A 16,342-nucleotide genomic window follows, 5' to 3' on the forward strand; every position below is an offset into this window, starting at 1 on the left:
AAGCACCTGGTATTACTTTAAATTGTAAGCCTCAAAGAACAGCACTTTGTGTATCACAACACCTCATTTAAATTTCAAACACTAATGAACAGAGACCTCTTATATCTGTCTGTATTTCTATTGCTCCATTCTACTGCACAGCTCTGAGAATCTGGTGGTGACTTTTAAATGCTTGTTAATTACAAAATCAATGATAACCGTAATAAATGTTCATATATCGGCATAGGCCAGCAATCACCCAGGATGCTTTAGGAAAGGTCAGTCCAAAAGGCTGCATGCTTGCAGTTAGTCTTGCACTCTGCTACCTGTTTGTCATATGTGCAGAGCAAACATATGGTATTTCCCAGGGCCATGAAATAATAGCAGCACAATGCACAATCACTGTAGATTCCTTCAGTATAAGACTATCAATGAATTGCAGTTCAATGATAACTAGCGTGATACAGGCTGAAAAGTCCTACTGTAGCCTTAAGAGCAAATGGATTATTTCTACTTCTTACTGTATAAACTTTGCTCTCTAGATGGTCTGTAATTAAAGCCAGCAGAATCCTGGCAACATACCAGTTTGACCTTTTCAAGCATTCAAATGCTGTAAGAAGGGTTGCACAACTCTGGTATGTTTTTCTTAAAAGTGCTTTTCCTCTAGATGAGTGAAATAAAATTAAACAAGTGCAAAAGAATGCAGATTGCTCATTGCTGAAAGTTTAGAGACAACAAAAAATACCCCAATCTAATTATTCATGTGAAGTTTTCGTTTTAAGGATAATTGTTTCTTTACAAAAGGGCTGACTTGTATATTAAGGGAACAGTAACACCAAAAGCTGAAAGTGTATCAAAGTAATTAAAATATAATGTACGGTTGCTTTGCACTGGTACCACTGAAGTGTTTGCTTCAGAAAGACTACTATATTTTATATAAACAAGCTGCTGTGTAGCCATGGAGGCATAGGTTAAATAGCAAATAGATAAAAGACCACTGTATTGGACTGAGCTTATCTGTTATGTGCTGTGTAACCTGTGCCTTTTCTCTTTTTTTCCAGCTTGAATGGCTGCCCCCTGGATACACAGCAGCTTATTTATATAAACTACAGTAGTTTTTCTGAAGCAAGCACACCAGTTTTACCAGTGCAGGTAACAGTACATTTTAACAACTTTAATCCACTATTAGCTTTTGGTGTTACTGTTCCTTTAGTATTAAAGTCAGCCCTTGTTCTAAGAAACAATCATACCAATTTCCCACAATTACTTCATTTTTGGGTGTTACGGTTCCTTTAAAGTAAGACACTGTATAAATAGATCAGTATGGGGTAAAATGGCATGGATGAGAGAATTTCCCATCCTAAAGGGCATGTTTATCTTTTGCAAAAAAAAAAAAAAAAAAAAACACACCTTTCCATATACAATAGTTTAGCAATTATAGTTTACATCTGATTTAGAGTTAAAGTAGCCAGTTACCAAATAAACAGTTTTGGACATCCCCTCTATAATGGGGTCTGTGACCTTCTCCTTTACTTCAGTCATGAAAAAGTTTGGGAACCCCTCTCAGCCTGCATAATAATTTACTCCACTTTCAACAAAAAAAGATAACAGTGGAATGTCATGTTTCATTTCCCAGGAACATCGGAGTACTGGGGTGTTTTCTGAACAAAGATTTTTAGTGAAGCAGTATTCAGTTGTATGACAACATCAAATGTGAAAAACTGGCTGTGCAGAAATTTGGGTACCCTTGTAATTTTGCTCATTGAATACACTTACTGCTCAATAGGCAGGTGTGTCCAATCATGAGAAAATGTATTTAAGGTGGCCAATTGCAGGTTGTGCTTCTGTTTGACTCTCCTCTGAAGAGTGACAGCATGGGATCCTCAAAGCAACTCTCAAAATATCTGAAAACAAAGATTGTTCAGTATCATGGTTTAGGGGAAGGGTAAAAAAAAAAAAAGCTATCTCAGAGGTTTAAACTGTCAGTTTCAACTGTAAGGAATGTAATCAGGAAATGGAAGGCCACAGAGGCACAGTTGCTGTAAAATCCAGGTATGGCAGGTCAAGAAAAATACAGGAGCGGCATATGCAGAGGATTGTGAGAATGGTTACAGACAACCCAATCACCTCCAAAGACCTGCAAGAACGTCTTGCTGCAGATGGTGTATCTGTACATCGTTCTACAATTCAGTGCAATTTGCACAAAGAACATCTGTATGGCAGGGTGACGAGAAAGATGAGGCAAAAATTGGGTGATTTGGGAATAACAAAAAGCGCTTTGCATGGCGGAAGAAGAACACCACATTTCAAGAATACCAAATTCTTCAGGATAATGTTCAAGCATCAGTCACAAAGTTGAAGTTACGCAGGGGTTGGATATTCCAACAAGACAATGACCCTAAACACACTTCGAAATCTACAAAGGCATTTATGCAGAGGGAGAAGTACAATATTCTGGAATGGCCGTCACAGTCCCCCAACTTGACTATCAGTGGCGGAACTACCGGGGGAGCAGGGGGTGCGAGCAGGCCAGGGCCCGCACCCCCTCAGGGCCCCCCGGCAGGTCACACGCCACTGACAAATGCGGCCGTACGGAGGGGGGCGGGGCCCGGCTGCGCGTCACGCACCAGGGCCCACCCCCCTCTAGTGAAGCTACTGTTGACTATCATGATCTGAAGCAGGCTGTCCATGCTCTGCAGCCATCAAATTCAACTGAACTGGAGAAATTTTGTATGGACGAATGGTCAAAAATATCACCATCCAGAATCATTAAAGGCTATAGGAGGCGTCTAGACGCGGTTTCATTTGCAAAAGGAAGCTCAACTAAGTATTGATGTAATATCTCTGTTGGGGTGCCCAAATGTATGCACCGGTCTAATTTTTGTTAATTTCTGTTATTCCAATAAACTGCTGAAATACTACTGTTTCCAGGCATGTTATATATTAAAAGGAAGTTGCTACTTTGAAAGCTCAGCCAATGATAAACAAAACTCCAAAGAATTAAGAGGGGTTCCCAAACTTTTCATATGACTGTATGTAAATGCAGAGACTGGTATCAGGTAGGTAGCGTTAGTGAGAGAGTAGTGCTTTAAGCACAGTGTCGGACTGGGGGACCCGGGGCCTCAAGGGCCCTCCACACTGTCCCCTGGGCCCCCCAGCCACAAACAATACCTCTTCCACCCCCTACGCGGATGCGCACGCGTGCTGGTAAGCAGAAGAGGGAGGCAGTGCAGGAGCGGGTCCAGGGCCCCCAGCCACAAACTATTGAGTGGTGCCGATACCTCTGCATGCGCACGCATGCTGGTGAGTTTTTTTTCAGCAGAAGAGGGAGTGCAGGGGCCCCCAGCCGCAAACTGAGTACCTCTTGGATTTCCACCGCATGCGCGCGCAAGCACGTTTGCTAGTTTTTAGTGCAGAAGAGGGAGCACAGGAGAGGGTCTGGGCTGACGGGGCCCAAAAGATGCTGGGCCCACCGGGCTGTATGGATTGCATTTAAATTGTGCAACTCGTATATCAGGATTTTCCAGATGTGCCCCTGAATTTTTATGTGATCTAGTAAACCGATAATATTTTTCTTTTGACTTGCAGATATCAGGAAACTATTAGCATAGGTCAGATGTTTCCAGTTGGATTAGCCTCCTAGCAGAGTGGCTAGCCTGGGAGGTTTTCAGCATAAAATTAGGTTTATTTGCTGTTCTGAATACACTAAGAATGCTAAAGCAGGGTGAGGGTTATGATAATATATATATATATATATATATATATATATATATATATATATATATATATATATATATATATATATATATATATATATATATATAATATATATATATATATATATATATATATATATATATATATGACAAATACAAGATTCCTCTGCACTCAACCCATTATCAATATATTTAAGACAGCGACATTTTGTGCATACTGCTACTAAAAAATGTCTTACCCTTTAAACAAAACAGGGATTGTCCATATATTGCAATATATTTAAGCTGCCCAACTACGTCAAAGTCATCCCATATCTGACCAGTCCTATGCTCAATTTTATCTGATTCATTAAGAATTCTATTGCTTCATTATACATTTTATAAAAGGGACGAATACGTTTTACCTGCAACTTACTAGCTGCTTTCAAAGTAAAACTCCCAAACTTATATATATATATATATATATATATATATCTTTGTTAAGGGTGGCTGATCAAATGTGGGACAGCAAATATGAAATACAATTACAATTATTATTTTCTACATTTGATGCCATCAATCTGCAGAAAAGAGAGTGTTTTGTTTAACACTGAACCACTTTTATTCTCATAAAAACAAAAAATTTTCATCCATGGCATCAAAGGCAGGCTGAGAACTGAAATGGCAATAAAGAGCAGTCAGAACGGAATGTACTTAACAGAAAATTGTGTGGAACAAAAAAAAAAAAAAAACTAGAATGAAAATTCAAGATAAATAAATAAGATGTTCTGTTTTCAGAGACCCTTTCAGTGCCAGAGGGAAGGAAATTGTAGACCTTTAGCACAATATGATTTAATTATCATATATTAAACTACAGAGCTTCCTGAAGTTCAAACAAATAAACCATGAGATAAGGGGAACATCTTTGCAAGCTAAAATAATTTTATGAGGCAATTGTTAAAGTCGTTGACCTCCTCATCAGAGAATATGTAGATATTAAACAGAGTTCTGTACAAGGAGGAACAATACTGCATCTTTACGGATGGAATTTACAATGCCAGGAAAACTTCCCATTATACAAAGATTAAGGCATTTGTGAGAAAGTTTGGTATTCAGCCAGTAGATTTAAGGCAAATTTCGAACACTGCCCTGAAATACAAAACAAAAAAAATAAATAAATAAATCGGAGTCAGAATCCTAAGTGATCCTATTAAATATTAATATACAAGCATACATATGTGATTCAGACATCTGAGTGTATATATCCATATCTAATAAATATATATATATATATATATATATATATATATATATATATATATATATATATATATATATATATATATATATATATATATATATACATATACATATACATATACATATATATATATACATATATACATATATACATATATATACATACTCATACTCATAAGGATCCGCACACCAAAATTCTTTCATCAAAATTCAGTGCTTTATTCAGTACATAGATCCAACGTTTCGGCCCACATTAGGGCCTTTTTCATCCTTGAAAAAGGCCCTAATGTGGGCCGAAACGTCGGATCTATGTACTGAATAAAGCACTGAATTTTGATGAAAGAATTTTGGTGTGCGGATCCTTATGAGCAAATCTATATATGAATTTTTGGACCCTGCACCCACAGGAATTACACTAAGTCCGGTCGTTTCACACAGAATATATATATATATATATATATATATATATATATATATTATATATATATATATATATATATATATATATTTGTATTGGTGCTGTCCAACCTTCTATATACATATGTGCATACTTAAGGGGTTATTTACTAAACCTTTTTGGCAAAAATACTAATTTATAGAGATTTATTATACATTTTCAGATGTGAAGTACACATCTGAAAATCCGCCATCTAAAACCTGCCAATGTCATGTAGAAGCCAATGGCAATTGTCCCTTTTACAATCTGAAGATATCATGATTTGTGCAGGGTTTCATCCAATAATCTGAAAAATACAGGGTTTTTCGGACGATAACCCGAAATCGAGCGATTTGGGTATCAAATCCGAAAAACATGTTTGATTACATCTTTTCACATTTCCTGACCTGACTATTTTGAGTTATTTTATTGATAAATGAGATAAAATCGTGGATGTGAGTTTGGTCGAGCTTGGTTTAATAAAAATATGACATAAATTTGAGTTTTAGTAAACAGACCCCTTTATGTTATATACAGATGTCAGGTAAACCACTCAGAGGTACATGCTTTTCTGTAATCCCCAGCACCATTGTATAAGGAATGGTTGTTAGATTCCCAAAATTTGTTTAGGGTGATGCTTCAAGTGTCAATATGCGGCTTCCATAGAAACACATTAACTGTCCTTGGCTAGATTTCATGTGATTATATTTTCTCCAAGCGTGTAAATAACACTTTTTGCACCAGCGTTGCTTACATGTTCGTGTTGATACAATTTTATTGCAATGTTCACCTTTAAGGGAGCAGTAAATTAAAATATCTAGATTTCCTTTGTAAAGGCATATCAGTTAATTTTTCTCAGCTTTTTGTTTGTTTTATTTGTAAGCATAACAAAATCCACCCTTTCTGATCTGTAATGCATAAAAAACAAAGCACTGATGTATCTTATTATTTAATGTAATTTAATGTAATGGGCAAGTTTACCTGGAAGACTCCATGCAGAAGAATGCTTTAATAAATCAAGGCCAGTGATTTTTCAGGTAGTAAATAGTGTCAGAACTCAACTGTGGTCCAAACAGGGGATTAAGCTGGGCCAGGATAGCAATTAGCCAACTGCAAGGCAAAAAGACAAGCCAACAGTATAGTACAGATCAACCAATATTATCAGGCAATTTAGCATTATCGTTATATACACATGTATAAATGGGCAGCACAAGAAAGCCTAAACATCATTGAAATTCCTCTTACAATTATCCTTTTTTCATTAGACACCATAGCACAATGGCATAGTTTAGGTGTGTATTAGATTACTTGACTATGAAGATTTTCATTCATCCAGGTCATGGTATATCTAGTATAGGTAAATCTAAAACAACTGGACTTGCCGAGTAACCATTGAAGACGTTTCACTACTCATCCGCGCAGCTTTTTCAGTTCAACTATATATTATATTACTTTTTCTTCATATTCACGTTTATACATGAGCGAGAACTGGCTGTTGGCAGTCCGTAGTATTGATACACTGCTAAAGCTTTTGCTCAGTTTAGAGCATTTTCCTATTTATCTCCTTTGATGCAAGCAGCATAGCAACTCCCCCTTATAAATATTAAATCAAATGTGAAATGAGAAGAAAAATTGCTATACATGCTAGTAAAAGTTTACTCAATATCCCCAATGTTGATTATACAGAAGGCTTGGGACCTGGGGTTTTCCAGATATTGGGGTAATTGTGTAATTAGGATCACATTGACTAAAGTCTACTTAAAAAATAAATAAATGAAATAAACCCAATGGGAATGTTTAGCCACCAATATGGACTGATGCAGCTTAAGTCAGAATCAAGCACACGGTACAGTTACAATATCACAGAGGAAAGGGAAATAATTAAAAAAAATTTAAATTGGCTCAAAATGAACTCTATGGGGGATGGCTTTTCTGTAATTCAGAGCTTTCTGGATACTGGGCTTCCAGATAAGAGATGCAATACCCTATATACCCCTATATAACTCTATGCCTCTGTTTGACTTTGTGAATCGAAAGTGTTCCCAGCTTCTGAACAGTGGAAATTTCCAGACCTGAACAAAATGTCAAGAGCAAGGATCTGAGCCATGTGTGGTACGTCCAGAGCTGCAGTACAACAGCTTTATGCAATATAAATGAAGGCCCTTCAAAGTCTTGACTTGCTCTTTCCTAGATCAGAGCTTTAAGTCACACACGTCCAGAGTGGCAAATGTTATTTTTTTGTCTGCTCATGTGCCCAGAGAACTCTGGATGGCTCGTGTCTGTTGATGCAGGACTGTACAAGGCTGGTTTATAAAGAGGTGTGCACATTAGCTCTAGTTGGTGCATATTGCATGGCACGGCTCAGTCAGTGCTACTTATTAGTTCTGTTTAAAATCCATTTGAAAACATTACAAATGCAACACCACAGTCCATGAGAGTCAGCTGGATTCTATACTCCTGGAGTCATCTCTGCTATGAACAAAGCTGTCCCCTACCAGTCTCTCTATCCCCCCCCAACCTGTACCATATATACTTCCAAATACGCAGGTACCACAGTTCCCTAAAATTAAATATTAAGCGAATATATCATGCATTTCTCTTACATGAAACGGTCAGCTGTAAACTGCTGCCGAGACTGTTGGCACAAAACAAATACGTGTATATAGACAGACATATACGTGCATAAACAAGACGACGGGGAGGGGGGTGGAAGACTAACAAAAATAAGAGATTTCCCAGGAGGTTTGCACACATCACTTTTTCCCACCCTCTTATTTGTAGCATTGCAGAGTTTCAAAGGAAAAAAAAACCAAGCTGAAGACTGCAGAACTGCTGGCACGAATAAGGTTATATAATACTGCCCCAGAAACCTCAGCAATTACTTATAACAGGCCCCTCCAGTGTAACACAACAGTAAGGAGCTGCTGGGCTAAGGACCCAAAAAATCTGAAAAAAAAAAATTAATTTACTAGAGGTGAACAAGCAGACAAGGATGTGTGTAAATACATGAAGGCAGGAGCAGGCTGTCTGTCTGAGAGATTGTCACACACTGCCTCCAAATGTGATCTTTTCAGCCCTTGTAATATAAGCAGAATCACTCTGTGTCACAAGAGTTACAGTCAGGATTTACAGTCGCCCTTAGACTGGTTATTTGACTGCACTGCCTGCGGAACTGAATTGAGGAAGCGTCTCCATTTACAAAAGAATGTGTGGAAGAATAATAATAAGCAGCAGCAGCAGCAGCTCTGGGGTAAGGGATTACATCGAAATAATAATTAAAACAAAATGAATGGAAAAACACAGGGGTCATCAAGAACGAGGAGTAACAAGCCTTTAATAAAAGGGGGGGGGGGGTAGCTGGATGCATAATGCAGCCCAGTGGGAAGGCTTCCCAGGCAAGTCTGTGCATAAAAGAAAAAACCCCATTCTCAAGGTACGGGAAAACTCAGGCCTTTGTTTCTCTGGCATTAGCCTGTTATGATAAGGTAAGAGAGGCAGCAAACAGCACCGGGGCATTTTGTGTCGAGAAAAGGAGAGAATTCTGTCATAAGCAGAAATAGAATAAGCATTGCAAAACAGGATTTTAAATTACAAAGGCATTATGGCAATATTCCAATGTGACTTTAAAGGGGTGGTTCACCTTCAAACATCTAGTTTTCGGATAGAAAGTCATTGGAAAAAGTCATTATTTCTGGTGATCTATTTTCTATTTGTGATTGTTTTTCTAAGTGTCAAGTGTAATTTTTTCACCTTCTGATGCAGCCCTGGAAGGGGGGGGTCGCCGTCCCTGTAAACTGTTCTATATGGATACATTTAGTTGCTACATTTCTTATCTTTGTCCCTGCTTAGCAGAATCTTTGGGTTTATTACAGCCAGCTGTTAGAATTGATACAATAGTTGCTAATATTCCACAGTAGTGATGTGCGGGACGTTTTTGGTCCCCATGCACAAAAAGCATCTCTAGCACAGGCATGAAAAAGTCTGAAAATACCTTTGTAACTAAGTTAATTGAAATCGCCACCGATAAAACAAAACAGTTTATTTGTGTAATTGGGCAAAATAGGTCTAGGTATTTCAAGTATACAAAAACCCAAGCAAGCCAAGTCCCATGAAAGCCTACAGGGAAACATATTGCCTGGACCCTAGGTATTAAAATATACTAAAGGAAAACTTTACCCCCATAATGAATATTTAAGCAACAGATTATATCATATACAGTTTATATAATATTAAAGAATCTTATCAAACTGGTACATATATTTAAGTAAATATTGCTCTATTACATCTGTTGCCTTGATCCACCATTTCGTGATGGTCTGTGTGCTGCGTCAGAGATAACCTGACCAGAAATACTACAACTCTAACTGTAACAGGAAGAAGTGTAGAAGCAAAAGACAGAACCCTGTCTGTTAATTGGCTCATGTGACCTAACATTTATGTTTGTGTGCACCGTGAATTGCACAATCCCAGGGGATGGCCCTTATTTTTTTAAAATGGCTATTTGTGATTACCCAATGGCACATGCTACTAAAAAAAAGTATATTATTATGAAAATGGTTCATTTACATGACGCAGGGTTTTACATATGAACTGTTTTATGCAATATATTTTTATAGAGACCTACATTGTTCAGGGGGTATAGTTTTCCTTCAACTAGGCATAAAATATTGTATAACTGCAGTTTACCTTTAAAAGGTCATTGCGAACAATCCCTCATCATTGGCTTTAGCTTGCCCTGTACCAACGATTATCGCTTGAAGTGCACATGCATTTTTAGACAATGGCATCTCCCTATAATCTTGTTGGAAAGTCACTCATGCCAAGCAGGTTCCCCCCCGTGGTTAACTTATTGTTGCAGAAGTTACAAAACACAGCAGCGTGTAAAGAACACAAGAGAGGTGAGGGCACTTGTTAGGGCTGCACTATAGTACCAGAAGTAAGAAAGTATTATTATCACAAAGTCTCCAAAGCTCATGGTATAACTGTATTTTCTAAATAAAAAGGCTGTATTATGTATACAAATCTGCTTGCCAGGCTTTCTGGTTTCATCACTGAGAGCTGAGGCGCTGTTCTATGTACAACACAAGTAAGTATGTGTACACAAAATACACATTAAATAGCCTGTGTTGAATAAAGGACAACAGTGTTTACTCATAAACAGAGGGCCTTGTGAGAGACAGCTGGAAAGGGCCAGGCATTTCCTGAACATTGCAGTTAGGTTAAGCCAAATGGAAATAGTGCACAGCATTGAAATACTACTTTGTTGACCTCACCTACACGCTTTGGTTCTATGCCTTATATAGCAAAAATGAGTTTGTCGAGTCAATGCCATTTTTTACAACATGTAGTAGATAATCAGATGTTCTTGGTTTTAGATTCCTTTGCTTTCTACACTACGTCAGGAGCCCCTTCATTAAAGGGCTCCAAAACCTCAATTCTCTGAGGTGAATTCAGTTACTAAGTTTTTAACCCCCACCCAGGGCTTTTTTTCGGAATAAAATGCTCTGACCACGGAAATGGCTAAAGTAGTGCCGTTCCACCATCTTACCTGTTTCAGGTGAGTTTCTCCACACGTACATGTGCTAAACAGTAATGTTTTCTAATTTTACAACACCTTGGAGGAAGAGGTGAAATATGGTGCTTCTTTCTTATATATCTGTCCAGATATTTAAAAGTTAGCAATTTCAATCACTAGGTTGTCTAAAATTTTGGACCCACTCCCAAGTAAATTAGGCTGTGTCCTTTAAAGAATTTCTAAGCCCTTCAAAAACGAATGTAAACTTGTTTGTAGTGGTTTCTGAGATATTAAGACATTTGTGTTAGACTGATGATACCAGGCTTTCAGCCAACAGCTCTTTTCAAAGGTCAGTGTCAGCAACTCTGTCTATGCCCTTCCTGTATTCAGTAAACCCTTGGGTTCTGACTATGGAAACAATGTTGCAGAAACCAAATGACAGACATAGTGAAGAAGCATGCAAAGCAAGAAACTAAGTCTTGCCTGGAAGGAAGAGAGCCGACTTCTGCTACACTGTTTTATAGTCAGAGCCTGCAGTGCAGACAGGAACAGATACTGGGCAATAAACACTGGGCAAATGTGCGCCTAGGCATTAACCTATGGCAACCAATTAGAATTTTGTTTTCATTGTTCAACCTGCAGCTAACTGATAAAAAAAAAAATTCATTGTAAACTTACTGAGGAATTTGCAGTTTTAGACTGCTAATGCCAAGCTTTGGTCTTAGCTGCATCAGCAACCTGAACTGAGCTCAGGGAATGCATAGGCAGTTAGGGTCGCCTTCAAAAAAGTGCTTCTGGGCGCTGAGCTGAAACCCCGTTTAGCAGTAAAAACTGCTAATATTTCAGAAATCACTAAAAATATATATAAAAAAAAGGTTCTCAGAGGACCACTTTGAATCAGATTACTTTAATTCATTTTTCGGGTTTAGATCCCCCTTTCAGGAAAGTACAGTCCTCTGGAATTAATATTTGCCTTTGAAAGAGCAGTATTCATCTATAAATAGCCTTTTTTTCAATATGGATATAAAAGGTTATGATAAATATATTCTATTATTTGAATTTTTAAAATTTTTTCCATTATTCAAACACAGATTTTTTTAATATAGTACAAAGGATTTTTTTTTCTTTGTGTACACTGCAGTAAATGTGGCTCTATTTTCTTTCAGTTTAAGGCGCAGGTCGATGTTCCAGGTCACATTCAAGACAGCAAGTCTGCCTGAAAGTCTTATGTTAATATGGCCAGACAAACAGCATCTTACTAAAGGTGGCCAAAGACGCACCAATATCACACAAAACTAATTTTCGTACGATATTCAGTGCATATATGGTGGGAAAGGAGTGGACGGATATCAGCAGAAGACTTGGATATCGGTTGGCTCATCGTTCGGGCTGGCCAGAAAATTTTGAACGGGTGTCTTTGAAGGCACCCTGAACATAGGCCAGTTAGTGCTGAATCGTCAGATACAGGTAGAATTCTATTGTTTCAACAAGACGGGGGTGGGGAGTCAGAGTAGGCTGACTGACAAAAAGCTTGTTTATACTCACAACAGATAGCAGCACACTGAGCACGTAACCAACATGGTATTGATGACCCTGAAAGAGAAGAGAGAACTTTTAGAAACATTGGACTTCTATAGCCAGCAGTCACTATAATGCCATTTACTCGTCTTGCCTGTTTTTATTTAGAACATTTATAACATAAAAACAACATTAAACAATACAACATTGGTTCAACAACTTATTGCATTCTTATTTCCAATATATCTCCGATACATCTAAGTTAATAGAGATAATTTTCGGTAGGGACGTTGTATTCTGGATAAAATTTAGGACTCATTCCCAAAAGTGGTAGATTTGTGGGCACAACCATATTAGATGGAAGTAGTCAGCCTTAGAGGCACCGCATTTAGGGCAGCGGGAAGAGTCCCGGATTCCCATACAATATAGTCGTAGGGGGGTCAGGTAGAGCCTATGGATGATTTTGAATTGGATTAGTTTGTCTCTTGTAGAGATCAAGTAATCATAAGCTCTACTCGTTGCTTCCTCCCAGTCCTCGTCATCCAGCTCCGGCAGGTTACGTTGCCAAATTGTCTGAGCTGTGGAAAAGGGGGACTGGAGTGTGGAAAGAAGCATAGAATACAGTGTGGTGACCAGTTTTTTAGAAGAGGGGTTTTAATGTTAGTGAGTGTAAAGGGCACTATATTCCTTTGGAAATGCTGCTGAAAGGTCTGCTGAAGTTGTAGATATGAGAACCAGGAAGGATTTCTCCAGTTCTAGTATGCTTGATTTGGTCTCTGGGCAGCAGTGCCCTGGCATTTACCTTTCCTAGTGTGTGTATGTCCCAATGGGGCCACATACGATATTGTACAATTTGTTGGAAATGGGGTAGATAGGAATTTCCCCATAGGGAAAAAACTGGTGGTTACAATTTGTACAATTGCAGTATCTTCTGCCATGCTTTGTAGGGTGTGACAATAACAGGATGATCCGTTAGAATATCGGTTGTCTTACGGAACGGTATGTATTTCAGTGACTCCATTGAGCTGGCCAAGGTTGTCTGTAGTGGGATGTTAGGTTTGGTGGGATCAAGGGAGAACCACTATTGAACATAGAACAACTGTGCTGCTAAGTAGTAGAATATTCTTTTTGTTTTTACCCACACATATCTGATACGTCGGATCGCGGCCAGATCTGTTCGTTGACGAACACGCTGACATCAACGAACAGATGCAGTCCCGCAATCCGACCACTCGTTTACCCTTCGTTATGATCAGCCCGATACTGCCCCCCTCAAGGTGGGCATATTGGGGAGAGATCCGCTCATTTGACGACATCACCAATCGAGCGGATCTCTCAGTGTATGGCTATCTTTAGTAGAGTGGACGACAGATCTTTCCTATGACCGGCGAAAAAGATCGTAATTGTAGAGTGTGTGTCCAACTTTAACATCTTTTATTTTTAACTGTTAAGCTTATCCAGAAACATAACAGAAGGAGTTGTATGGCACAAAAGAGACACCATATGATCTATCTTCCTATCTGGCTGAGATGCTGTGATGGCTTCCATTAGAGACACAATAGAGTATGCCCTTTATTTAAATGACCCTCAAAACACAATTGCACTACTGATACAACTCCTTTTGTATTTAGATTTATAAACTCCAGATTCCAGGGAAAATGACTGCTTTGGAAAAAAGACTGAAGAATAATGCAAGTCAGAGGGACTTGATTGCAGTTAAAAGAAAGATATAATATTGTTACTTAGGTGTAGATATTAAAACACACATTTGCGTCATCATGGAAGCAGGTCATTTTGGACATACAATGGAGCAAATTTGTAGTGAATTAGTCAGGCTAATAAACTAGAATAAAGAATGAGATTTAATGGAGCAAAAGCAGCATTGCATACAGAGTACATTTTTTTTCTTTCCCCCCTATTATTTAGCAGTTTTATACAGTGGATTTACGCGACTGCACTGCTGTAAAACTGTAGTATTACGGCATTTAAGGAAGTAGAGGATCTTCAGCAAATCAGTTTTGTTAGTAACGCACAGGCTGAGGCCCACTAGCCCTGCTTAAAACAAATGTCATTTGTAATGACTAAAACTCTACGATATATGAGAGCGACACATGGAATAATGCCACATTGAGAAGCAGACGAGTGCTAAAGTTATTATCTGTAGTCTTTAGTTACGACATAAGTATTAAGCAACACTCACCCCCTGTTGGGTCCCTTCGGGATAAACCACGGCAGCACAGCGCCGATAAAGCCCCAAAATACGGTCATGACGATGATGGGCACAGTCAGACCGGAGTACGCCATGATTGCTCACACAAGCAGCACTCCTACTAGTGTCCCCGAAACTCCGTCCCAACTAAACTTCTGCCCGCAAGTCATGTGACCGTTCAGCCATCAGGTGACGGGAAGCCAAACCTCGCCCAGTTCCGTGACGTAATGAAGCCTGCAGCTCATCACGTGACTCGCAGAAGTTTCTGACTCTACGGGCTGTAGAACTGATAAGCAATTGATGGGTAGCTCTGGGTGATGGGAGATGTAGTTTTACATAATTATTGGAAATTGTAGGATGAACATCACTGATCCATAGCTAGAACTGCCATCTGCCTGGGGTTAAGCTTCTGATTGTCCAGTTTTAACAGGAACCTGTAAGTACTATCCCACACATCAGAATTCCAGTTGTAGCTGTGTAACCAGATCTACAGTAATTGAAAACAAGTATAGCTGGTTAGAAAAGTGCTTGTGGCAGTGGGAACTATTTTGTTAATTTATGAATTGATATATTTATGATTCTTTTGAATCTTTCTGTCTATGATGATCATTTATGGAACTATGTATTTTCTGAATGATCTATGAACTTAATTTATTCTGTCAACTTGTAACTAGGACAGTTTGTTTTCTATCAAGTACATGCCTTTCGGAATGTAACAAGGGATCTAATCAATGGTGTTGTGCAATGGTTAATGTTTTTTATGGGTGGGACAGATAGGTATTTAATCGAAGGTGTGTAGTGGGATCGCCTCTGAAGAAGTGGCAAGACGCCACGAAACGCGTAAAGTGTATAATCCAATAATTTGTATGCTGACATGCTGGAAAAAAACCTTTTAATACGGACCATTAAAATTTATACATTTTTAAACACTCCTCCTGATGCCTAGTGAATTGCTCTCTAGGGGGAGATGGTGCCTATAGTAGCAGTGGGATAATAGTCTCTGGGAAGGGAGTGTGACTGTGGGATAGCAGGTATAGTAGGGAGAGACGGTGCCTATAGTAGCAGTGGGGATAATAGTCTCTGGGAACGGACTGTGGCTGAGAATGCAGGTATAGTAGGTGAGATAGTGCCTATAGTAGCAGTGGGATAACTGTGGATGCTCCCACAGGCTTAGTGTCAGCGAAGAGACCCGAAAGAATGTCAACTGGCGGATGTTTTTTTTTCAGGGGCACCTTTCTGACTAATAAATAGGGATGGGCGAATTTGACCCGTTTCGTCAAAAATTCGCCACCGGCGAAAAGTAGCCGAAGCCCATTAAAGTCTATGGGCGTCAGAAATTTTTTTTTTGACGTGTGTCTTTTTATTTTGACGCACAATGCCATACAAGTCTATGGCCGTCATTTTTTTGGCGAAACAAGGTGAAAAAATTCGCCCATCTCTACTAATAAACAGTGCAGGGAGGGAGAGGTGGGTAATGAAAGGCAGTCCTTTATTAAGAGAAATGCAGGCAGGGTATTTTGTCTGTTTCCAACATTTATATTAGTTTGACTTCTAATGACAACACAAAAGCAGTAGTTATGGCTCAGGGTTCTGACTGTCAAAACAAATACCGTGAAACCTCAATTTAAGATCCCCTGATTTTAAGATTTCCTGCATGTTACATCATTTGTGGTCCCCCTAATTTATAATGCATTTTAAAGGAGACATAGCATAACTAAAACCTTCCTTAT

At 38.7% G+C, this 16,342-nt stretch overlaps 1 protein-coding gene across 1 annotated transcript; it reads right to left on the reverse strand.

Moving 5' to 3' along the window:
* Nucleotides 1–4,277: 4,277 nt before the first annotated feature.
* On the reverse strand, nucleotides 4,278–14,722 carry atp6v0e1.L (ATPase, H+ transporting, lysosomal 9kDa, V0 subunit e1 L homeolog). The gene is given in 4 exon segments (NM_001093517.1): nucleotides 4,278–4,823; nucleotides 6,352–6,480; nucleotides 12,431–12,478; nucleotides 14,604–14,722. Coding segments are annotated over 3 exon segments (246 nt in total). The 5' UTR covers nucleotides 14,708–14,722; the 3' UTR covers nucleotides 4,278–4,823; nucleotides 6,352–6,386.
* Nucleotides 14,723–16,342: the final 1,620 nt, after the last annotated feature.

Source organism: Xenopus laevis, chromosome 3L, assembly GCF_017654675.1.
Source record: "Xenopus laevis strain J_2021 chromosome 3L, Xenopus_laevis_v10.1, whole genome shotgun sequence".
Taxonomy (NCBI): domain Eukaryota; kingdom Metazoa; phylum Chordata; class Amphibia; order Anura; family Pipidae; genus Xenopus; species Xenopus laevis.